This window comes from Sebastes umbrosus, chromosome 23, assembly GCF_015220745.1.
Source record: "Sebastes umbrosus isolate fSebUmb1 chromosome 23, fSebUmb1.pri, whole genome shotgun sequence".
NCBI lineage: Eukaryota > Metazoa > Chordata > Actinopteri > Perciformes > Sebastidae > Sebastes > Sebastes umbrosus.
In genome coordinates, this window is record NC_051291.1 from 5,891,977 (window position 1) to 5,916,677 (window position 24,701).

General features: G+C 40.7%; 2 protein-coding genes across 3 annotated transcripts; one reads left to right on the top strand and one right to left on the bottom strand.

The window, feature by feature from the left end:
• Positions 1 to 187: 187 nt before the first annotated feature.
• On the top strand, positions 188 to 10,646 carry LOC119483177 (DENN domain-containing protein 11-like). The gene is made up of 9 exons (XM_037761274.1): positions 188 to 911; positions 3,692 to 3,791; positions 4,074 to 4,232; positions 6,662 to 6,818; positions 6,916 to 7,054; positions 7,368 to 7,499; positions 7,627 to 7,777; positions 8,122 to 8,190; positions 8,538 to 10,646. The coding sequence occupies exons 1-9, from the start codon at positions 512 to 514 to the stop codon at positions 8,731 to 8,733; spliced, it is 1,503 nt and encodes a 500-aa protein (XP_037617202.1). The 5' UTR covers positions 188 to 511; the 3' UTR covers positions 8,734 to 10,646.
• A 1,163-nt stretch (positions 10,647 to 11,809) lies between these two features.
• Positions 11,810 to 23,822, bottom strand: LOC119483140 (FYVE, RhoGEF and PH domain-containing protein 4-like). Of its 2 annotated transcripts, none has more exons than XM_037761219.1 (16): positions 23,535 to 23,822; positions 18,472 to 18,612; positions 17,777 to 18,347; positions 17,174 to 17,648; positions 16,909 to 17,054; positions 15,835 to 15,991; positions 15,607 to 15,745; positions 15,383 to 15,441; positions 15,069 to 15,212; positions 14,286 to 14,458; positions 14,112 to 14,142; positions 13,942 to 14,025; positions 13,716 to 13,841; positions 13,482 to 13,613; positions 13,239 to 13,379; positions 11,810 to 12,329 (listed from the first exon to the last, which is right to left on the bottom strand). In XM_037761219.1, exons 1-16 carry the CDS (start codon positions 23,656 to 23,658, stop codon positions 12,015 to 12,017), a joined length of 2,958 nt encoding a protein of 985 aa, XP_037617147.1. In that variant the 5' UTR covers positions 23,659 to 23,822; the 3' UTR covers positions 11,810 to 12,014. The 2 variants fall into 2 exon arrangements, with proteins under 2 accessions (XP_037617147.1, XP_037617146.1); XM_037761218.1 differs by having other exon boundaries at positions 18,472 to 18,615.
• Positions 23,823 to 24,701: the final 879 nt, after the last annotated feature.

The following is a 24,701-nucleotide window of genomic DNA, read 5'->3' on the forward strand; positions in this document are numbered from 1 at the left end:
ACACGCAGTATATAAACATACAAAATCACATATACATATAATCAATTAAAAAAAATCAGTGTACAATTCAGTCATCATATTCTATCACCCAGTTTTCCTCATTATTATTAGTATTTTTTTAATTATTATTTTGTTTCTGCACAATCTCCTGCTCCACACTCCAGTCCAGATGGTGGTGGTAATGCACCTCTAAATGGTTTGCCAATAAACACCAAAAAAGAAGCTGAAGCAGGGACTGTGTAATAGAAACTGGGTTGTTTTTGAATGCAACTCACATCTAGACGAAAGGAGTTGCCCTCTCTCTCTCAACAGCATCACATTTTTATTATCACCTCAGAATAAAGACAGATTATAAAGGTAGATGTGGAGAAAAAGAAGCTGCTGTGCATAATGTTATAATTTTTAGTGCAACCTGTTCTGAGCAGTTTATAATAACTTTGCATGCAAACGGATGGATTTGGTGCCTGAAGGCTGAGACATCATCATTTTTACAACCGGGACCGCCGACAGGATGGTGGAGCGGTCGGACCGAGCTCCTCTGCTGGACTGGGAGGAGGTTCAGCCCGGTGGAGCTGCACCACCTGCACCACCGGTACCGGTACCGGCTGCAGCTGCTGCACACACCAAGGAGAGCCGTGCATCACCGGGATGCTGCGGACCAGCAGGGGGTCCAACTCCTCCCAGCAGCTGCAGGTCTGTCTCCTCCAACGCAGACGGCTGCAGCGCCACACCCGCCTTCACCTCCACCTCCACCTCCACCACCACGACGTGCATGGAGGATGAAGCCGAGGAAGAGGCACATCTCTCGGATTCAGAGTCCAGGGAGGAGACGCTGGAGGAGAGGATGGTGAAATGGGAGGAAAAGGACCAGATTGTGTCGGTCTTTGTGGTTGCATTCAACACCAGATCAGGTGAGGGACAAAAAAATATATATGCAACATGCAAACACAATGCAAAGGGAAAAAGATCATGTTTATAGACAGAGAAATAGATGCAACATGGAACACAATGCAAAGGGAAAAAGATCATGTTTATAGACAGAAAAATATATGCAACATGGAACACAATGCAAAGGGAAATGTTTATAGACAGAAAAATATATGCAACATGGAACACAATCAGGTGGGGGACATAAAAAATATATGCAACATGGAACACAATGCAAAGGGAAATGTTTATAGACAGAAAAATATATGCAACATGGAACACAATGCAAAGAGAAAAAGATCATGTTTATAGACAGAAAAATAGATGCAACATTGAACACAATCAGGTGAAGGACACAAAAAATAGAAGCATGCAAACACAATGCAAAGGGAAAAGATCATGTTTATAGACAGAAAAATAGATGATGCATAGCAAATCTCTCTGTGTGTCTGACGCCCAAAATTGCATGTTTTGTACCAAGTCTGCAGAACATTTTCTCCTACAGGTGTGGCCTTTTTCTGACCTGCTTGGCCATAAGTTTAGAGACATGATGCAAAAGGCATCTGTGGCCTGTAACTACAGAACAAGACATGTCCAGATGTCAGGGTGGAAATCAATCAGCTGTTCTGGTTTCTGCAGAGCAGGCCTTATACATTTTTAATGAGGGGTGCATGTTGAAGACAGGATGAACCCTAACCTTGTGAAATATAGCAGGTTACTTGCATAAGATTTAATGTTTTAAAATGATAGAGATAGAAATTCCCTGCAGGGTGGAGCTGCTGGGTGCTTTATGATGTTGCAGCATGTCAAACTGAAATGAAACCAGGAGAAAAGGGTGAGGTTATAACAGGTTATAACATGCTTTTTATAAAAAGAAATATTTGCTCACTGATATTAGTGGCTCCACCTCTACCAACCATCTGATAGTGGCTTTGCAAGGAAAGGCCTCAATTTGAAGCTATAACAAATAGGACTCCAGGTAGATTAGATGCATCAATTCCTGGTCTGTAGAGTCAATAATGTTCCTGGACTTTCAGGGTAACACATGATAAGATAATACATTATTGTTTGCAATACATCAGGATATTAACAGGTATATACAGTTGGTAAATCTTTGATATTAAATATTGCAAGACAGTTGGCTGTGGTGCATCATTAGACGAAAACATACCCTTTCATTCAGTATATTATTAAATGTTTTCATATAAAGATCAAACGGTGTGTAACGTATTGCATAGAACCACATTATTTGTAGCGTGCTTACACCAAAAATCCTATAGTTTGTGCACTCTAATGTCACTCTTATGTTAAAATGTACCTGTGTCTTAGCATCACAAGTAAATGTAGACTATTAAGACAGTTGTATCTTGGCAAGATGTAATTTCCCCATTTCTACTTACAGATAGAAAGTTCAACTTCTGCTTATTTAAAAAGATGCGGTCAACTCGAAAACACTGGTGTAGCGTATGTACTTTCCTGTGACGTGTCGTTGTTTTTTGAGGGTGTTGTTCTGGCAGAAAATGTTCAGATTTTTCCATTTTTTTTAATAGTTTTTTGGGAGTATTTTTTTACCTTTTTTTATTAGAGTGCAGCAGATAAATGACAGGAAATGAGGGGAGAGAAGGAGGGAGAAAGATATGCAACAGTTTCATCAAAACAACCCGATGGTTCCTTTTTTTTAAGTGAACAAATGAGACCTAAATATTTCCTAGATTACTTCAGAGTCTATACTGTACTAGAGCAAATAGAGGATTAATTAGAGTAGCATTAGGATTCATTTTTCACCTATAATAATAATAATAACGCTGACAGAGTGAATATTGATTTGAAGATAATTTCTTACAGAATTTAGCCGAGCATCAAGAGCCACACGATACATCACAAATAGGGCTGCACACGATTATTTTCATTGTCGATTATTTTCTGGATTAATCGATCAGTTGTATGGTCTATAAAATGTCAGAAAATGGTGAAAAATGTGTGTGTTCTCAAAGCCCATGATGACATCCTCAAATGTTTTGTTTTGTGTATAACTCAAAGACATTCAGTTTAGAAAATATCAGAAAATATTCACATTTAAGAAGCTGAAATCAGCGAATTTTGACTTTTGAAAAAAAAAAAATACTCAAACCGATTAATTGATTATCAAAATAGTTGGGGATTAATATATAGCTGACAATTAATCAATTAATTGTGGCAGCTCTAATCACAAATTAAAGCAAAGCAATACGATTTTGTGCTTTTGTTCACAACTGGGATACAAAATATATAATGAAAACCTGTAATGTCTCTAGGGGCCTTTTTAAAACAGGTCTGTGTGTACAGGAAACAGCTCTGATAGGCACTTTGCACTGCATGAGACTTAAAGCGAAACGCTTAAAGTCAATAACAACTGTCAGAGTGGTAACAAGACAGAGCATCTTTGGTGTTTCAGCAGCAGGTGGATGATACAGACCTGTAGGCTCAATCTCACGACTGAACTCTGCAGAAACAACTCTGACTGATACGTGGAGCTAATGATTAGATTGAAAGCTGAGTCACCTCCTCCATCTACCCGCTCCTTTCAGACCATATTTGCTCAGCTGCCGTTCGAGCGTCAGCGCTCGGCCTTCACACATAATGAATTCCAAAGAATCCAGTCGGGCTGTGTCACTGTTGTTTCACGAACACGAAATGGTGATAATATATTTACAGTCTGGTCTTGTATCTTTGTCTGCTTGCCTGTGTGTTCTAACGTTATCTGTCTGTTGTGTGGGTGTGATAGGAAACATGCTGGAGTGGTGTCTGCCCAAAGACATGGACCTGGAAGGAGTGGAGTTCAAAGCCATCGCCAGCGGCTCCCACCGAGTCACAACAGACTTCATGTAAGCACAATAGATGAAGTTGTTCACCTTCTTTACATCCTGAAGGACAAGTGGAGGAAGCTAATTCTCAGTATTAGGATGCGGCCCCATGTCTTCCTCCTGGCAGGACAAACAAAGTGTTGCCTGGCAAAAAAAAAAAAAAAAGCCCAGCCATCTGGCAGTGCCTTTGCTTTTCATGACTCATGGCTTCGTCTGTCTCCCTCTCTCTCTTTCTCTCTCCCTCCCCTCCATCCATCCATCCATCCATCCATCCATCCATCCATCCATCCATCCATCCCACAGCTACTTCCGCAAGGGCTGCTACTTTGGCCTGGCCTGCTTTGCCAACATGGCGGTGGAGAGCACAGTGGAGAGGGGGGCGAGGATGAAGTCGGTAGGGATCCTGTCTCCTTCCTACACCCTGCTCTACCGCTACATGAGCTTCCTGGAGCACCAGGTCAGGTAAGAGGAGCTGGTTTGTTCAACAAAGGGGTCTGCTTGATGCGCATGGCGGGAGCCAGTGCGTTCACTGAACATACTTAGAAGGATTTAGTCTATAAAATGTCACAAAATAGTGAAAAACGCACACAAATTGCTTGTTTTGTCTAACCAATCATCATATCACACGATCTTCCTCAGGAGATTATGGAATTGCCAGACTGTTTTCTTTCCCAGGGCGTCAAATACCGATGCTTTGTCACAGCCGTCGGTGATCAATACCGCTGCACAAGCCAACCTTGAGTGGCGGTAATGTGACAATTAACTACACTGTAAACCCATCCATGGAATCAGTAAATGCTCAGGGAAAGTGCTGCGGTAATGTAGGTTAAAGAGCGAAAGAGACACACTAGGCGGGCGGGAGGGAGGGGAGGTGGATGTGTCCAACAAACACAAGGCTTTCATACAGGAGACCGCTGTTTGTGTCACATGCATCATGATTCACTTTCAGCTGATTGATCGTGTCCCGTGTTCACAGCGTGAAATCACATTTTCACTGTACAAAGTTAGTCATTTTAAGACCAACCAGGTTGTTTTTTTCTTAAACCTAACTAAGGTTTTTTTTTTACCTGATCCTAAACAAGTGTTTTTGTTTAATTCGCAACATTAAGCGTGTTTACTGCGAGCAAAAGATGACGTCACGACAAAGCGTCAATATATGACAAGTTGGGATGAGAACGTGTTGGAATTGTAGATGTTCAAATTTCCTTTTCTTTACATGCCATGTTGGCTTAAAAATTGAGATTGAAAATAGGGCTAATCGATTAAAAGATTTAAATGTGATTAATCGCATGATAGTCATAGTTAATCACGATTAATCCCAAATTAATTGCACATATTTTATCTGTTCAAAATGTACCTTAAAGGGAGATTTGTCAAGTATTTAATACTCTTATCAACATGGGAGTGGGCAAATATGCTTGCTATATGCAAATAATGTATGTATATAATTTATTTATTATTGGAAATCAAATTAAATCAAATTAAAACAAATTTGCGTTAACACGTTATTATTGCAATAACTTTGACAGCCCCTAATTGAAGGTCAACAACATTCAGTTTATAAAACCGAAGCAAAACCTCATTTTGAGAAGCTGGAACCAGCAAATGTTTTGCTTGATAACTAACTTAACATGATTATCAAAATCTCTTTCAAGTAATTCATTTTTCACTCTTTAAGAGTTAATCCTGTGACACTTCTACCACTACATCTTTACTACAACCAATAAGAGGTTTCAAGTAGGCATTATTAGTCCACAGGTAAGTTCACATACGGCCATTAGGGGCCACTAGTGAGCCTTTCTGACTCTCCTTAGCCGAGTTCTTCCTCTTCTTCTCTCTCTTCCCTCTTCTCAAATAGACCGCTCTCACTCTTTCCGTGACTCCCGTTTTCTGTCCCTCAACAGCGCTACACTTCCATTATCCTTAAACCCCATTAATAATGTTGCTGGTGTGGACAGGCCTGTGAATGTTTCATCCCGAGATTTGTCACACCCCTGTCACACTTTCTCTTTGAACACAGTTCCCCCTTTCTGTCTCTCTGCTTTATCCTCGTCCCTCTCCTTAGTTCCCACACTCCTGGCCTCGCCTGGCCTCCAGTCACGCAGCGCTCATGCTCCTTACTCATCATTCCCCACGTAGCTCGCTCCAGATTCCCCATCTGCTGAATATAAAGGGCTCTCTGTTGGTCATGAGGTTAAGTTAGTTAAGATATAGAGGAATCTCTCTCTCTCTCTCTCTCTATTTCTGATTTTGAGTCAGTTATGTGTCCTCTCTTGGCACTTCCAGCTAACGCAGGGGTCAGCAACCTTTACTATCAAAAGAGCCATTTTAGGCAAAGAAAACAACAAATCTGTCTGGACCTGCAAAACATTTGAGCATTGTGATGAAGATAACACAGTTTATAGTCTAAGTATATAGTATATAAGTCTAATGCAGTGAGGGCCAAAGTGTACTACGGAGTATTAGGGTCACATTGAGGGAAAAAAACACCTGAGATTTACAGAATAAAGTCAAAAAAATGGGTGGGTATAGGTATGGATATCATGATTTAGGGTTTGTTATGTTTTGATGTTTTTCTTGGTTTGGGACCTTTTGAAATTATGATGGGATTTAGGCTGTAATTCATTATATAATTATAACAGATTAATCACTAGGGGTGTAAGAAAATATAGAGTTTTGTGATACTGCATTGATTCTCAAAAACAATATAAAATATATTATAATATAATATAAATAGTTTACATGCAAAGTCAATACTTGAATTAATTTCTATGTGCCCTAGTAAACTGAAACTATGCTTGTATATTTTTGTAAATATTTTAATTTTAAAGTCTTGAATTTTCCAGTTTTAAAGACGCTGAATGTCTTTTTTTTCGATCCCCCCGCTACAGGCTGCAGCTTCAGACCCCAGGCCACTACTCTCCCCTGGAGGCCTTCTATGAGGACAAGAGAGCACTGCTGCCCCCCAGTGTTGATGGTGTTGTTACTGCATGTCCAGCCAACGCCTGGGGAGCTGCAATCAACCACAGCATGCACCCAGAGATGAAGGTAGGAAGGACAGTTCCACCTCTACAACTACGTCAGTCACTGTGTGACTCAGTAATAACCTTGTGTGCATGTCTGTGTTTGCATACCTCTGGACCAGATCACCCACCCTGCAGGCTGCATGTCCCAGTTCATCCGCTTCTTTGGGGAGCAGATCATGGTGCTGTGGAAGCTGGCTCTCCTCCGCAGACGCATCCTCATCTTCTCCCCTCCACCTGTGGGCGTGGTCTGCTACAGAGGTGAGAAGGAATACATAGTATTCTCAATTATCTCTTGGCAAGATAGCGAAATGGTGTATTTCACAAAATGTCAAAAACATTCCCTTAACTTAAAAATCATCATCAAAAGAAAATAATTATTTTCATGTTTTTACTTTTTAAAAGTTGAGACCATCTGCCTTTTACTAATTTATTGTATGAGTCTGGTGGATTTTACTTGCAGTGTCTCTCCAGCTGTATCAGCGTTGGACGTCATGCACACACTCACATCCTGTGTCGCTCTCTTTCTCTCCCACACTCATGCATCACCCTCCGCCCCCTCTTCCCCTCTCAGTGTACTGCTGCTGTTGCCTGGCAAACATCTCCATCCCCGGGATCGGCGTGGCCGTGCCCGAGTTCCGCCCCTTCTTCTATGTTAACGTGGCCGACATCAGCGCCCTGGAGAACGAGCTCTCCTACGTGGCGTGTAAGTGGGTGCTCGAAAAACATGTTGACATTTTGTGAAAAGCCCCACTGTAAAAAAGGACTAGTTGGTGTAATATGCATCTTTTGCAGGTACGATTAGTATCTTAGAGATGTGTTTGTATGTTTAGGTACTACTGAGAAGATCTTTGAGGAGAAGAAGGATCTGTACGACGTGTATGTAGACAATCAGAATGTAAAGACCTACAGGGAAGGCCTGAAGCCTCTGCTCCGCCTCAGCACCGCAGACAGGGAGAAATATCGCAAACTCACCGAACAGAGGTAAGGTAACACTACTAACAACAGGACTAATGCTTACACTTCATAATAATTACCAGGGTGGGAATTAAAAGGGACATATTGAGAGTATCTAAGTTTGTCCAAACTGATATATCTCAACAAATCTGAAATTTAAACTGGTTGCAATCTGCAATCTCACCACTAGATGCCGCCAGATCCTACGCACTGCACCTTTAAGTACAGCCTCACAAAGCTGCTAGCACCATGTGTACCACAAATACACATTACATATGTTGGTATACTGTAGATCACGAATCGTGCACTCTCTCTCCTGTAGGTTTTCAAAGGAACGGCTAGAAATAAAGCGTGTCTGTGTGTGTTTGTAGGCAAATGTTGCTGTACTCCCAGGAGGAGAATGGAGACTGTGTGTCCAGCGAAGAGGATCTCTTTATTCTGTAAGTACAACATGATTCATTTAACCAGCCAGCGGAGGGAGAACTACTGATTAACCACTGTACTGCAGAACAGACACAAGTTGATCTTTTCATGAAGGGAACGGTCAGCACAGTGGCTGCTTAGAATAAATTGAATCAAAGAGGTAATGATCCTGACAGAATCTCTCCCGACCTTTCTCCTCCTCTCACAGTAACTGTTGTAATTACATCTCACAAAGGGCGTTTGTGCTGTTTTTCCATCTTAAGGGGGACAAATGAAGGGAAAAGGTCAGCTTTGTGTCGGTCAGCTGAGCCATATTTGATAAACTATAAATTAACTACTCACCCTTCCTTCTTGACTCGTCCAGGTTTTTCCTGGAGCAGAACAACAGGATTTTCCAGACCCTCAGCGAGGTGGCGGGGAGCCCCGATCCCACGCTGACCCAGGAGAGCGTGAGGGCCATGGGTCTGGATCCCCACGGAGACAGGCTCTTCCTGCTCCACCTGCTGGAGATCTACGGCTACGACACCCTGCTGGTGTCGGAGCAGCTGTGCTGCAGTTGAGAGATTATGGACGGCAGGCTTTCCGCCTTTCATCACTGCTGGGCTTTAAAAAAGGGGAGGGTTGATTTGCCTCGCGCAAAAACGTCAAGTGCTGCACTACTGGCTTCTTGGGAGTCTTCAGGACTGTTTGGATTTCCTCTGGTAGAACTTTTTTTGTTGTATATCCCCCTTGTGCTTCTTTTGTTCGCCGTGGTTCTGCTCCCTGCAAGAACAACAACAGTCTCCTTTATTATAACCAAGAGTAATGTGGTCTGTTCTACTTGATACAGCCTCAAGATGTGATACTCACCCTTGGCGGACTAAAAGTGATTCTCTGGATCAGATATTTCAACACTGAGCCGTGTTTGAGAGCCATGGACGGCAGGTCCAAACCCAAGATGAAGACCAAATAAAGTGGCCTGAACTGTACTGGGACATCAAGTTGATTGAGAGACTTCCTCCGAGATAAAGCCAGGGATTTGGAGATTTTCAGTGAACCAAACGTGTTCTGAGGATTGATGTATGAAAGTGAAAAAGAGAGGTAGCCGTCCTGTAAATAATTCTTTCCCCTCTGTGTATAGTGTGTCAGCGTATGTGTGATATTGGGGTTCGCCTCTCTGCCAGTGTTGCTTTCCTTGTATCAAGAGCTGGATTCAAACATCTCATTTTTAAGCCTCTATGTCCAAATCAGGGGCCTCCTTTCTTGAATTAATGTCACTACTAAGCAGGTCAAACCACCTTTTGTCTTCATGAGCCATGTCTGTAAAGCACTACTGTTTTAACTGGCACTTAAATGACCAGTTTTGCCATTTAATGTTAAGACTAATTATTTTTTTTTGGCCCTGAGCTAAGACCAAAATCAGATTTTCTAAATGATGTCCAACAGGCGAGGGGCGACGTCCACGTGGACATAGAGGCTAATTTCAAATGGCTTATTTGCACCCGTGCTGTCAGCTGGGCCTGCAGCTCAGACAGAGGAATGCACTGTTACACAAAGACCACTGTTAAAGTCTTTAATGCTTTTCTCAAATGTCCAGTTTTGCAGCTCTAGTATCAAGACAAAGACAGGCCTTCAGGGGGTCGACTTCACAACTTCAGATGATTCTCTCAGTTCAGAGACACTGAGTTGGTTTATTTAACAGCTTCCGTCTGCAGAATAGAGCATAGAGAATCAAGTTAAGACAGTACTATAACTTTTAATAATGTACATTTTGAAGCACGCCATAGCAGCGTATGCTTTCGGCTTCGCCAACAGAGTGGTTGCACTTGTTGATATCTTATGTGCATTGCTGTTGATACATGAGGTAGTGCATACGTGACATAAAATAAACAAGGTTCTTGGTTATTCGGAGAACCTTAAAGTTGCATTAATTAAACTTTGGCCATGAGACGGCAAAATAACAACAACAAAAATGACACAGCTAACACATCAGTGGCTTGTTAAAGGTGCTCTCTACAATATTCAAAGCATTAATAAAGCAGCAAATAACTATTTGCTATTTAAAGATATAGAGGAGTAATGTCTACCTGAGCAGAGAACGAAGTCGCTCTCCCTCTGCGTGGGTTGTAATCCGAACTTCTCCTTGCTTTATTTACGAAGCCGGGTGTGTGTTTTAAGTGCATGTTAGTGTGACCCACCGGCTAGCTCAGGACCACCGCTCTGCACTGCTCTCATACCCGTCCCGACCGATGCTGAAGACGAGCACCCGCCCTCTGGTTCCCCCCCAGGTTAACAATGTAAGCTCTGTCAGCACTGTTGCCGTAGTTTCCACCAAAGAACGTATATTGCTTAAGAAGTGAAATTCAATTGGTCGTTCCATAGCAACATCGGCGCCCAGCAGCAAAGCTACACTTCCGCCATTTTGGACTGAAAGCGATTACCGGACACCAGTAAAACGTACGCCTAAAAAAGTGCTGTATAAAAGTAAAACAAAATTATTTCTATTCTGTTGTCATATTCGACCGAAACAGCCTGTGCTAAAATATAAAAGTTTATAAATATAATAAGCATTTTCCGTCCAAAATGAGCCGTCGCCATGTTGAGAGCCGTGCGGAGGCAACAGAAATGCTCCCAATCTTGAATTCAGCACCTTTAAGTTTAAACAATGGCCTAATAACACATCCAGCGAACACAAAGAAACATTAGCATTCACATGTCGTCGGGTTTTTAGCTCTACGTTGGGTCTCCACCAACTCTTAATAGCTTTTTAGCTGCTAGCTGTTCGACTTTCTTCACTAGATACCTGCTAACTTTGTAGGTCTCCTGTTTAGCGCTGGATAGGTATCATACAGTCAAGTTTATTGAAACATTTTACACGGTTGATGAGTAGTGAGATTGCAACCACACAGTTAAAATGCTTCATAAAACCATAACTAGCTAAGAGGCTTAAATAGCTCCATGGAGCTGCAGAGATTACCGATAATTCTCTGCAAGTTTGTCAGCGACCGCTTTCACATTCCATGTAGTCATATAAAAAAGAAAATACTCATTAATGCAGCTTTAAGCAATTTTTCCCCTTTGATGGGACAGTAATGTTTTCAGCCTGCATACCTCCATAGATCAGGTAAAGTTTACCAATTTTGTGTGGAACAGCAACGTTTGAGGAATTTCTTTTAGACCGACCAACATTACATAACTGCAATGTGAAAATACATGTGCTGAAAAAGACGAATTCTATTGAAATGTCATTTAAAGTCAGTCATATTGTTAACCTGGTGCTTTTTCCACACACACGCGAGCTATGATGTACTCCTACAACAAACTAATGGTTATTATTCCGTCATTTTATGTGTTACAGTGATCATTTATTTTTTAAATGTATTGTTTATTTAGTTTCTTTAGCCGTTAATCATTTTGAGTGTAAATATTCAATTGCTGTAACATCATCTGTGAAGAAATGGGGTCAGTTGAATGTGTTTTATAAGGCAATTATGATCCCACAGAGCCTCCTGTGTATCACTGAAACCCTCATGCAATTTTGTGTTCAACCGTCCGCTGTAAGAAATCAACATATTTTCACCCCCACATCGCATGGCACCTTAGATCACGTGTACAGAGCTAAAGCAACCATGTTCGTAGTTGAAGGGATAGTCCGACTCATGTTAAAACACCTTCACTTTATTTATTTTACTGTAAAACCATTTCAGAAATAAAGTGCATCGCCACTTGGAAGGAAAAACACACTTCTCAGTCTGAATATTCTTATTAACAACTTTTACATTCCTGATTCTAGATTTCATTCATTTTATAAAATGTTCAGTTCAAAGCTCAACATCTGTTGCGTGGCCGTCTTCTCAAACATTCAGCAGTGGTATTCCTGGTGTCCAATGATGATAAATTCCTCACCACTAGAGACACTTCCGTCACTGACGTTACCATTAACGTAACATCTGGAGCCATTGGTGATGATGTCATAGCCATCGAGTGTGCACTGCCTGTCGGTCGCAGCATCTTTCAGAGCAGTCAGCCAGCTCTGTTTGAGACCCGAGCCGGCGCAGAAGAAAGTGTGGGTGCTTTTAGATTGTCTTAAACAGAAACAAGGCTGACCCTGGAGATCCTCGGGGGAATCCTCCACACTGCTGCCCAGTAGAGGTATAGTGGACACGGGCTTCACATCCTGGAGATGGGGGGGGGGGTGAATGAATGATAGGGATAGAAAAGCAGGTGGTGGATGCAAAAAGTTGAAGCTGTGTGCATGGCAAGATTTTGTATTAAACAACATTATGTTTTTGTCTTCACAAATCCCATAGTGGGGTTGCAACAGAATATTTTATACATTTTTTAAATGTAGAAAGAAGAGGTTTTGGACGAATGGAAACAAAATGCAGGGCACGAGAAGTTACTGAATGGTTTGAGGACAATGAAAATGATGTTGATGAATTGTATATTATGGTCCTCACATTCACCAGATTTCAACCCAAGTGAACACCTACGGTGGATTTTTGTTTGACGTGTTTGGCGGCACTCTCCACCACCATCATAGGACACTTTATATTGATTTTGTTCTTTAATTTATCACCAACAGTATCTGTGTATGTAGCCAGACACTTGGGAAAGTAATGTTACACTAAACGAAGCCAAAGGGCATTTGCTGTAGGTCCAGATTTAATGCAGCTGAAGATGGATTCAAAGCACGAGGACTTAAAAAGAATATTGTAGTTTTCTGTGGATATGTAAAATGTTTTGAGTTTTATTAGGTATCATTGATAAAAGAAGCAGGAGTGGCTTTAATCTAACCTTTTTAAAAAGTCAGAATCTGTTTGTGTAGTTGATTGCACAACTTCACAATTTCAGCAGGGTTTCCCTTTTTTCCATGAGAGAGCATGATTGCAGACGGTGACTGTTGTGTTGTGCGTGTTTGAGGGGGAGAGACTGTGGTGACATCTGTCTGTGACAACATCACATGCATATCCTATAGAAACAGGCCCACCCGAATAACAACGCCATACAAACAGAAACGAAGTGTGTGGCATCATTACTCCAATGGTTGCATTGTTAAACTATTCTTCATCACAGAGATGCCTACCTGAGGAGCGGTGTACAGCTGGAGGACCAGAGGTTCAGTCAGGGGGATAACAGACCATACGTGTTGCCAGGTGTTGGGGTTGTCACCATACAGCAGGAAGCCACTCATTACGCAGTCACTAGACACTGCAGATACCTCCGACTGGGACATACGAGAAAACACAACGCTGTTAAAGACTTACGTCCATGTTATGTTGTCTATTATGCTCCTAAAAAAGACCTTTAGAAACCACACCAGACTCACCTCCAGTGTCCTCCTCTTCTTTCCCTCCACCCTCTCGGTCAGGATGGAGTAGCAGGATTTACACACTTTGTTCAGCTTGTTGCCGTCGTACTCTAAAGCCACTTTATTGTCTGAACACTTCCAGCACACCACCTGGGGGAGCAGAGAAACCATCACTGTTATCTTGTACCTTAAAAGAGCTTTTCTCTGTTTGTTTGCGTGTTCAGTATTAAGACGTCACATGTCGTCACTCACGCAGCCACAGGCTCTGCAGTGATGTCTTCTCCTGGTGAGTGCGTTGAAAGGCTCCTGGCATTTCATGCACACGGTCACCTCGTTGTCCCTGATCCAGCGAGGGGCGCGTCGGCCGAGTTCCTCGGACTGTTAAAACACTTGCACGTCAGCTGGGATGTTTTGGAGTCTTTGCATAATTTTCTGAATAGATTATAAATACATACTTCTGAAATATTATCAAACTTACTGGTTCTTCTACATTCAGCTCCTTAGAAGCCAATTTGAAGGTTTCATTTTTCTTCTGAAACACATCAATGGCTCGCTGAATTACCTGGAAATAAAACTCGTTTTTAGAAAACTCACTTTTCTAAATTCATGTAGTATTTAAAACACTGAATAATAAAAATACCCCGGTACCTTAATCCACTCATCTCGGTCTTGTTCAGAGCTTGAAAAAACAAATGAGTAAAAAAGCAATTACACATTTAATGCACTTACTGTAAATGTACTGAAATTCAATAACACGATTATGTTCACAGACTACAATATGTTGAGTAATTGAACACTTTTACTGCACACACACACACACACCTGGTCTGCAACTCAAGGGTCTTCTCCTTTCCAGAGACCTGGAAGGTGTACGGGTGGTCTTCATTGGTGGTCTGCTGCACCTCCATGCCATCCACTCCGATCCTGCAGCGGACAGTAAAACGCTGCCCAACTAGGCTGAACTTTGGATTGCAGCACAGCAGGAAGTTGTTGAACTGTGAAGAAGAACACCATAATACACATGGTTACTTTTATGAACTGTGATTAGGGCTGTCAACCGATTAAAATATGTAATCGCATTATAGTCCATAGTTAATCATGATTAATCACACATTTTTTAATTGTTCAAAATGTAGCTCAAAGGGAGATTTGTTAAGTATTTAATACTCTTATCAACATGGGCATGGACAAATATGATTGCTTTATGCAAATGTATGTATATATTTATTATTGTAAATCAATTAACAACACAAAACAATGACAGATATTGTCCAGAAACTGTCACAGGTACTGCATTCAACGCATAGAACCAGTTTTTCCTCACCAAAATTTAGTTTGGAGCGTTATTTAGCCTCCTTCGCAACAAGCTAGTATGACATGTTTGGTACCAATGGATTCCTTTGTTTTTTTTTAGTTTCATATGATACTAGTATCTTCACAACCTCCGAAAGATCAAACAGCAGCCAGGCCCGACTGCGGCCCGTTGGATTTTTAAGAGGTTAATTGAAATAGAGGGGTGTCTATATGCACATTCAGAAGGTTTTTTGGCAGATATATGGATCATTGTTTAACAAAGATGTTGGTGTGTCTGCATCCGTTTCTAACCAGGAATAGGTGCCTCTCCATGGCAGATGCGTTCCTGGCAGCAAGCTTGAACAGACGACCTTCCCTGAGGAACTCGTTGGTCGGGTTGACCACCTCCTCCTCTCCGACCATCTCGTAGATCTCCAGCAGCCGCTTCAGGCTCTCCTACAGGGAAGGAAAGAGAAACACTAAAACACATCGGTTTGCACAATAATAATAACATAATAATAATAATAACAGGATCACGTTTGACAATATAATACAGTTAATGTGTTGTGCGAAAGTGATGATATCTTACTTAGCACAATGGTAAATGGTGTGTAATGGTAACGTACAGCTTTGTGGATGGCGCTGTTTGAGTGGGTGGCTGCCATGGAAATGGTCTGCAAGGACTCTGCGGGAGGAGACAAAGGAAGAGGTTCACTCTGCTCGTTACAGACACAACAACCCATCAGAGACAGACGGGCACTTTATGAGGGGAAAAAGGTGGACCATCAAAACCTTACACAAGCACACTCGGAGCAATTAAACTAGTAATAATGGTCCAGCATATACGTACTGTGAGCAAGATCATAATCTGGGTTATCCTTGGGCAGTTTCTTCAAGTAATCCCGGAGCAGCATCTCGTAGCGTGGAACCCTCTGGACCGGTTCCAACATGTGGTGCTGCAGGGTCAGGCTGCCACACACCTCCTGACTCTGAAAACACATAATTAAAATCACACTCTGTATGACCTCCGTACGTTTATGTGCATAGTACTGCACATACCCTGCTGAGTATGCTTTACCTGTATGTCCTGGACGATGTTTCTGAAGGCAGAGGAGCGTTCAGTCCAGGTCCTCACCAGCTCCATGGCCTGGTCAAAGTTGCTGACGTAGTCTGCGTACATCCTCAGGAAGGGTGCGTGTTGCAGCAGAACCGTACCCAGGCCCGGGCTCTCACACCTACACGTAGAGGGTAAAGTGTGTGACTTTTTATGTATATAGTGTCTTAATTTTAGGGGACAGAAAATAATATGAGAAATGCAAGTATTTAATGTTTTGGTAGCAAGTCCTGACATCTACTACACAAAGATAAATGTTCAACATCTTCCCCGCTGATGCTCTGCCGGAGCTGCACTGCAGAGTTCCTTGTTTGCTGCCTTCAGTCTGGTCTTCAGCAATAAGCTCAGTTGAGGTCAGGTGACTGATTTAAGGGGAGACACCCCACGTGAATAGGGTAACATTTTGGACTAATGAAACTTCCCCGGTTCATTTCTTTCTAAGGTTTCTAAGTTTTCTGAAATTTTATGTTTAAATGTACAAATGAGGCATTATCATATTAAATATGTGCTAATTTGCAGCAATTTCTGGAACAGAAATCTGAACATTGGATAAACCAGGTTAAAAATTCTTATTTAATTTTGTTGCCATATTAGAGTCAAACGTTTTTACTGAGGGAATTTTAAATTTCTTATCACTCCATAAATCAGTAAATACAGTCAACAGCCATAAAAAAAATCTATTTTTACAATGTTTTTAGGAATAAAATGTGATAGAAATCAGGTTGGAGATTTCTGGCTCTGACTCTGAGAAAAACTTAATTTTGAGAAAACAGCCCTTAAAGATATGGATACAAAAATGATATTCATCCTGCTACCACAAACAGCTGTGGAGGCATCAAGAAACCTCGCCCCTATCATGTTTAAACAATGAGACAGCATGTACTTGGAAGAGTTGCTGACAGTTATAAAGTGGTTTGTAAAAGTGTACCAAGTAATGCGAGCGTCACATAGCAAGTTGATTTTCGTATACAACTTTTACATCCTGTAACGGGCAGAACAGGTCTGAATGGAGTCTGTGTTTATGACGTGAACACCCACCAGTGGCTGATGCAGCTTTCCAGGTCAGGCAGCAGGAACTGGCTGTGGAAGGAGTAGATGGAGGAAATGTTGGAGAACATATTTCTTATCACGTCGGGAGGAAACGAGCCTCGGCCCGCCTCTTCCGTTAGGCGTGAGCAGAACACCTGTGGTGGGAGTTAAGAGAGGCACGAAATGAATTTCACACTTGATCCTACACAAAGAAATGTAAACAAAGAAACAAGCATTTTGGTGGAGGAAGCCACAAACAGATGACCACGCTGACCTGGTCCAGCAGGTGGAGACGAGCCACGTAGTGTCTCTCCGTCTGCAGCAGTTCATTGGCTATATTGTACAACTTCTGCTCGGTGTTCTCTTCATCTTTAGTCTCTCCTCCTCTCTCGTTCCTCGTCTCCTCATCACTTTGTTCACCTTTAGACTCCTTGCAAATCCCATCATCTTCTGTTGTCGCCTCGTTCCACTGGCAGGTGGACTTGGAGCCGTATCGTATACGCATCTTGCCTTCTTCCGTTTTGTCATTTATTCCCTTCCCGTTTACCACCGGGCAATCTCTCCCCTTCACTACGCCGTTCATTTGTCCTGGAGAGTGCTCTTTTTTTCCGATGCTCGATAGATGGTTTTCACTCACGGCATGATTGAGTCTGTGGTGAACCGGTGCTTTGATGGTGATGGCTGGCACGGTGCAGTTGATGGATTGCGGCGATTTCAGAAGAGAGCGTTCAACTTTTTTGGTGGGAATCCTGCAAGAAATAAAGTGCATCTATCATTGAAAGTGATATTCATAAATGACTGGATGGTGTTTTACATGCTACGGGAAGGTATTCAGGCATTCATGGTGCAGAAACAGACCAATTATAAAAAACCCAACCTGCTCTCGTCCATGTAAACAATCAAGTCGGGCACGCTCAAAGACTTCCCCGCTCTCTTGTCTTGTCCGTCTGTCTTGCTGCCTGGGATCCTGTGCAGTCCTAGCCAGGATTTAGAGTTCATGGCGGGGCTGTAGCTCCCCATCCTGCCCTGTATGGGACTGGGGGTCCGCAGTAATCCTCCGAGAGGGCTGAGGTTCCTCGGGGACAATTTAGCAGGGCTGTGCCCTCCTTCCCTCGATGGGCTACGGCTCCGAATGCCTCTTTTGCCTGGACTTGGAGATCCTAAAAGTGGACTGCTTGTAATGTAAGAAACCCCCTGAGTGAGTCTGGCAGGGCTGATATGTGCTCCATTCAAAAAACTGTTCCCTCTTCCTCTGATTGGACTAGGGGAGCCTAGACAGTTCTGCGCTGGGCTGACACAGGAAGCAGAAACTCCGTGACCTCTGTTAGGACTCTGGTCTTGCTCTGTGCCGTTAACTGGTTGAGGTAGTGATTTTCCTGTAGTGGGACTGAGGGCTTGAGCTTGTCCTGCCCTCAGAGGACTCTTGAGGTGAGCTGGTTTAGGAGGCACTGCAAAAGAGATAGCATTTATGATTATAGTACAATGTCTTGCAGGTACTGTATAGTCCACAAATGCAACTTAGAGTAATAGACTTGCATAGATAGCTTTTATTCTGCTGGACTTCATGCCTACCTTGTGGTTTGAGAGGTGATCTTTTCGCTGGGCTTCTTTCGTTGTCTTCCTCGGCACCAGGTTTAGCGTTTGGTTCTGATCCACAGTCTCTGTCACAAGCCTGGCCACAGCTGTACGAGCCGCTAACTCCACTGCTGCTCACTACTAAAAGAAATACACGGTTACTATAAACACATTTTCCCCCACACTGCATGGCAATGTTTTCTGTATATAGTACTTCTTTCATAGGTTTTATCATAGTTATACCGGGTGAAATATCTAAAATACACAATGTTAAAGGGGACCTATTATGCTTTTGTGATTTTTCCCTTTGCTTTAGTGTGTTGTTTAGTTTTTTGTGCATGTACAAGGTCTGCAAATTTGGTTGCACCATTACAAAAAGTGGAAAAAATCTAAATGTCTTGCAAAATCATTGTACGCAAAGTTTCCAACTAAAATAAAATGACCTAGCTTTGAACTTTGAGGACCTATTTTGTAGCGTCCTTAGAAACAACACACAACATTTGATGATTCAGAGGTCATGTTCCTCCTGAGCCTTTAACTGCTAAGAAATGCACACACATGGAAAAACTGACCTTACTGTAGTGTTGCTAATCCCTTGGTTGTGTACTGTTACTGGTCAAGTGTTTCATCTGCACTTTAACAAACATTATTAGGGCTGCAACGATTACTTTAATTGTTGATTAATCTGTTTGGTCTATAAAATGTCAGAAAATGACATGAAGATGACGTTCTCAAATATCTTGTTTTGTCCACAACTCAAAGATATTCAGTTTACTGTCATAGAGGAGTAAAGAAATAAGAAAATATTCACATTTAAGAAGCTGGAATCAGAGAATTTTAACTTTTTGTTTCTTAGAAAATGACTCAAACCGATTTATTGATTATCAAATTAGCTGGCGATTGATTTAATAGTTGACAGCTAATTGATTAATTGCTGCAGCTCCAAACATTATCTTGCATCTTGTACTTCTATAAGCACTGCAGGTTGTTGCCGTACAGTATTATGCCCATCTATTGCTGTATTGTTTCCTTCTGCCTGTATGGTATAATATCCTGCATGCTCAATCTTGAACCAAAGACTAAATTAGTTAGTTTCTAATTATTATTTAGTCCAAAAGTACAAAATGTTCCATGTGAGGATTACTTTTTGTCTAGAATCAAAGATGAAATGGATTATTCTTGGTTTACGGTGGTTTTGTATTTTATCTAACACGGATCCTCACAAAAAAAAAACAAGTATGCATGTTAAACACATCATATTATTCACTGCGGTTTCATTACTCTCTGAAATCTGACTGTTCCACTGACATCTTTACTTCACAACAACAATTTACTACTTTCAAAATTGTGTAACATTTTGTTTTCTTACCTGCAATTTATGTCCAAATTTATGTAATTATCCATAACTTGTATAACAAAGTCAAGTTTTTTGCTGTTCACTCTTGGCTCTGCTGATGTGTGACAAATTTGCTGGTCATGTGGAGAGGACTATACTTTCTCAATACTTCTGCTTTCTAACTTCTCTCTTTTCTCCAACTTTTAACCAGTTTTACACGTTATTTAAGGTCTCAGAGCAACATTCAGCACTTTTCTGAATAAATAGAGTACTATCACTCCCACTACACTCTCGTAGTTGTTAGACAGCACTGATGTCTACTGTAAAAAACTACAAAGAGAAAGATGCACGTTGGAGGCTACAGCTATAGGTGACTGCTTCTTTTAAATATCCAAAAGCCTCTACCATTTGAGTTTGTTCATTTTAAAAGAACTGAGTCCAGGGGAAGAGATATTGTAAAATAAAAACAACAACAATAAATCCCATGTACTTCAACGTACACTCCTTTATTACCGTTTGCATACTAGTTTTTGAGAATGCATCATTAATCCCTGATGATGTGCCTCAAGTTTCTCGCCAAAACTACATTTATAAGATTAAATTTGAACACATCATGATAACGTTAGAATTTAACTTCGCCCACTACTCACTTTTTTTTACTGAATAGAGCTTGAATGCATCATAATGTAACTCAATGCAACCTCCCGTACGTTAGCTCCGTTGTTTAGCCAAGCAGGACTGTGCTGCCCACCAGCTGCTAACAGCTACTGTTAACTAGCTCTCCTTCTGCTGATTTCAACGCAGATTTGTTGTTCGCAATGTAGCATTATCAGGGAAATTTTCTATCGTCCCCGGGACGACGTCTTGAACCCTGATCCCCGGTACCTGTGGTACTGTAGAAAAACGAGTACCGTCACATTTTCTAGAGTGGTATCAATCTTCTCTTTTGCTCTCTGCAAAAAAAGAAGTGTCTTTCCTCAAATGTCAAACTATTCCTTTAATGTTTTCAACTATATGAACTAAATCCAAAAAGCACTACTGTGTGTATCAATTTCTAACCTCTAATTTGTAATAAAAAAAAAAAGGCAGAGTGAAGTTTTGAGATGTCTTTGTCTCAAAGTTTTAACACCCCTCTTGCAAAAAACTGGCAGTTATTTTCATCTCAAAATGTAATTAATGGCCTTACTTTGTATGTTTTGTATGGGGGCTTGTTTCAACAAGGCTCAAACCAAAGTGCATTATAGGTCGGAGAGATGGATGACACTATTGAATCTTGCATCTGACAGTACCATTGGAGCAAACATACTTCTCTAATCTAAACAGATAGCTCGGCCTCAATGGGGGGAACAGAACGGCTTTGTGTGTGTGTCTGTGTGTGTGTGTGTGTGTGTGTGAGAGAGAGGGATTGACAAATGCCGGTGGTCTCAAGACACGCAGGCAAAGTCCAGGCTGAATCAGGGGAAAGAGATTTCCCAGCAGTAATCCAACAATAAGATAAGAGGCTAATAGGCCAACTGTGCAAAAAAACATGCATGCACACCAAGTGCAATACATACAATGGCATTATATTAACAAGCTGACTAGGGAAACTAAAAAAAATCATTTAATGATGTATACCAACACAACAAGTCTGGCAGCTTCCTTTATCACCCTCTGGTTGGTGTGACAGCAGACACATTGGAAAATATTCAGACAATATTTTGATAGTGTTTCCAACCAATATCCAATCATATGCATTCTTAGTTTTGCACACAAATTCAAATAAAACTCACCAGCCTATCTACTACTGGTCACTTTTTATGCACTTTAGCAATGTAGTTTGGCCTTTGCTAGATAGATAGATAGATAGATAGATAGATAGATAGATAGTAACTTTATTAATGCCGAGGGAAATTCGGCATCACAGTTCCATAGTGCAAAACATGTTATTAAAAAGGCAGTAAAAAAGTTAGTAGTGCAAAGTACAAAAAATATACCAGATATAAAAATACAATGAGATGAAGAAAACTGTTAAAACTGAATATGGTGCAGGGTAACAGCTGTGATACAGGACTATTAGAAAAGTGAATATAGTGCAGAAGAGACTGTTAAAAATGAGTATAGTGCAGAAGAGACTTTTAAAAAGTGAATATAGTGCAGAAAAGACTTTTAAAAAGTGAATATAGTGCAGAAGAGACTTTTAAAAAGTGAGTATAGTGCAGAAGAGACTTTTAAAAAGTGAATATAGTGCAGAAGAGACTTTTAAAAAGTGAGTATAGTGCAGAAGAGACTTTTAAAAAGTGAGTATAGTGCAGAAGAGACTTTTAAAAAGTGAGTATAGTGCAGAAGAGACTGTTAAAAGTGAATATAGTGCAGAAGAGACTTTTAAAAAGTGAGTATAGTGCAGAAGAGACTTTTAAAAAGTGAGTATAGTGCAGAAGAGACTTTTAAAAAGTGAATATAGTGCTGAAGAGACTGTTAAAAGTGAATATAGTGCAGAAGAGACTGTTAAAAGTGAATATAGTGCAGAAGAGACTGTTAAAAGTGAATATAGTGCAGAAGAGACTATTAAAAGTGAATATAGTGCAGAAGAGACTGTTAAAAGTGAATATAGTGCAGAAGAGACTGTTAAAAAGTGAATATAGTGCAGAAGAGACTATTAAAAGTGAATATAGTGCAGAAGAGACTGTTAAAAAGTGAGTATAGTGCAGAAGAGACTATTAAAAGTGAATATAGTGCAGAAGAGACTGTTAAAAAGTGAGTATAGTGCAGAAGAGACTGTTAAAAGTGAGTATAGTGCAGAAGAGACTATTAAAAGTGAATATAGTGCAGAAGAGACTGTTAAAAAGTGAGTATAGTGCAGAAGAGACTGTTAAAAGTGAATATAGTGCAGAAGAGACTGTTAAAAGTGAGTATAGTGCAGAAGAGACTGTTAAAAGTGAGTATAGTGCAGAAGAGACTGTTAAAAGTGAATATAGTGCAGAAGAGACTGTTAAAAGTGAATATAGTGCAGAAGAGACTGTTAAAAAGTGAATATAGTGCAGAAGAGACTATTAAAAGTGAATATAGTGCAGAAGAGACTGTTAAAAGTGAATATAGTGCAGAAGAGACTGTTAAAAAGTGAATATAGTGCAGAAGAGACTATTAAAAGTGAATATAGTGCAGAAGAGACTGTTAAAAAGTGAGTATAGTGCAGAAGAGACTATTAAAAGTGAATATAGTGCAGAAGAGACTGTTAAAAAGTGAGTATAGTGCAGAAGAGACTGTTAAAAGTGAGTATAGTGCAGAAGAGACTATTAAAAGTGAATATAGTGCAGAAGAGACTGTTAAAAAGTGAGTATAGTGCAGAAGAGACTGTTAAAAGTGAATATAGTGCAGAAGAGACTGTTAAAAGTGAGTATAGTGCAGAAGAGACTGTTAAAAGTGAGTATAGTGCAGAAGAGACTGTTAAAAGTGAATATAGTGCAGAAGAGACTGTTAAAAGTGAATATAGTGCAGAAGAGACTGTTAAAAAGTGAATATAGTGCAGAAGAGACTGTTAAAAGTGAGTATAGTGCAGGGTAACTCCAGTAGCTTAGTCTATGAAAGTGCACTGTGTGCATTATTATCTGTTATGGAGCCTGCATTGAATGCAGACAATATTAGAGCCAATATAAGCCAAAAAAAATCCATTATTAATCTGTTTTGCATCATTATTTTTGATTAGAATAGAGAAAAAGCTCCTCTTAAGTGAAAGGTATCTCACCTGTGTGTGAGTTGAGGCAGTCCACTGCAGCACCTTTGACCTTCCTTCTGACTGCCACTCTTCTGAACTCCTCAGTCTCTCGGCTGTTCAGAGTCAAACTATTCCTCTTTTTCAGGTCAAACATTGTTACAAAGTACAACTTCCACCACCTGCTGTTTCTGCAGAAAAAAACAAACCAGTAAATTGTTATCAGAAAGAGAGAGAAGAGGGAGAGCAACGTGTGCAACTGTTTTCACTATTTCACGTGTTCAATCAATGCCACTATCCTCTCTGCTGTTGTTTGACAAGCCACGCCCCCAGACAAGCCCACCTGAGGCGCTGACCAATCAGATGGCGCAGACTAATTGCATTGACCAATCAGATGCCACTGACCAATTAGATGGTGCACAGTCAGTTGAATCTGGAAAATCAATGAGACTGATGAGATCTGGAGCAGTTTAACACTTTAACTCTGATTAAAAACAAATTATTGTAATCTCTACATGAGCATGCATTAAATTACAGTAGCACTGTTTATTTCTATTTGTTATTTAGACTCATTTCATTTTTACTTTTGGTTAAGTAAAAGTGTAAAAATGTCTTTTTAATTTAAACAAATAAATGTAATTTAATTTAAAAAGTACAATCTGAATCAGCTTCTTACTGATGTTTTTTTTTTATTTTTTCCCACTCACAATGTTGTTTGAAGAAGTCTTTATAGATATTTAAATCAATATCCTCCTCACAAACACTAACCACACACACACACTTGTCTTTTTTGATATATTTACTGTATTGTTATTGTTGTTATTATATATATCTTGTCCTAATTGTTTTGTTCAAGCTGTTTGTGGAGGTGCAGGTTGGGTCTGAGGGATGTAGCAGTCTGCTGCCACCAGGAGGCACCACACTACATGAAGCATGCTGACTGTGGAGTTGATGAGCAACACTGCCTCTGGGGTGGATGCTCCATCTGAGGACAGAACACAGAATATATTGAGGAACTGTATTTTACTTTTTGTTAGTTTTTCAGCACTGACACAAGTTGTTCTGTCACTTGCATCAAAATGTGACTGATTACTTAAAGCCTCTCTTAACAACTCGTTTTCAGTTCCCACCTGTTTCCAGGTACCAGAAGTCCTAGCAGCACACCTGGTCAAATCCTCAATTAGGATAAAGTGATTCATT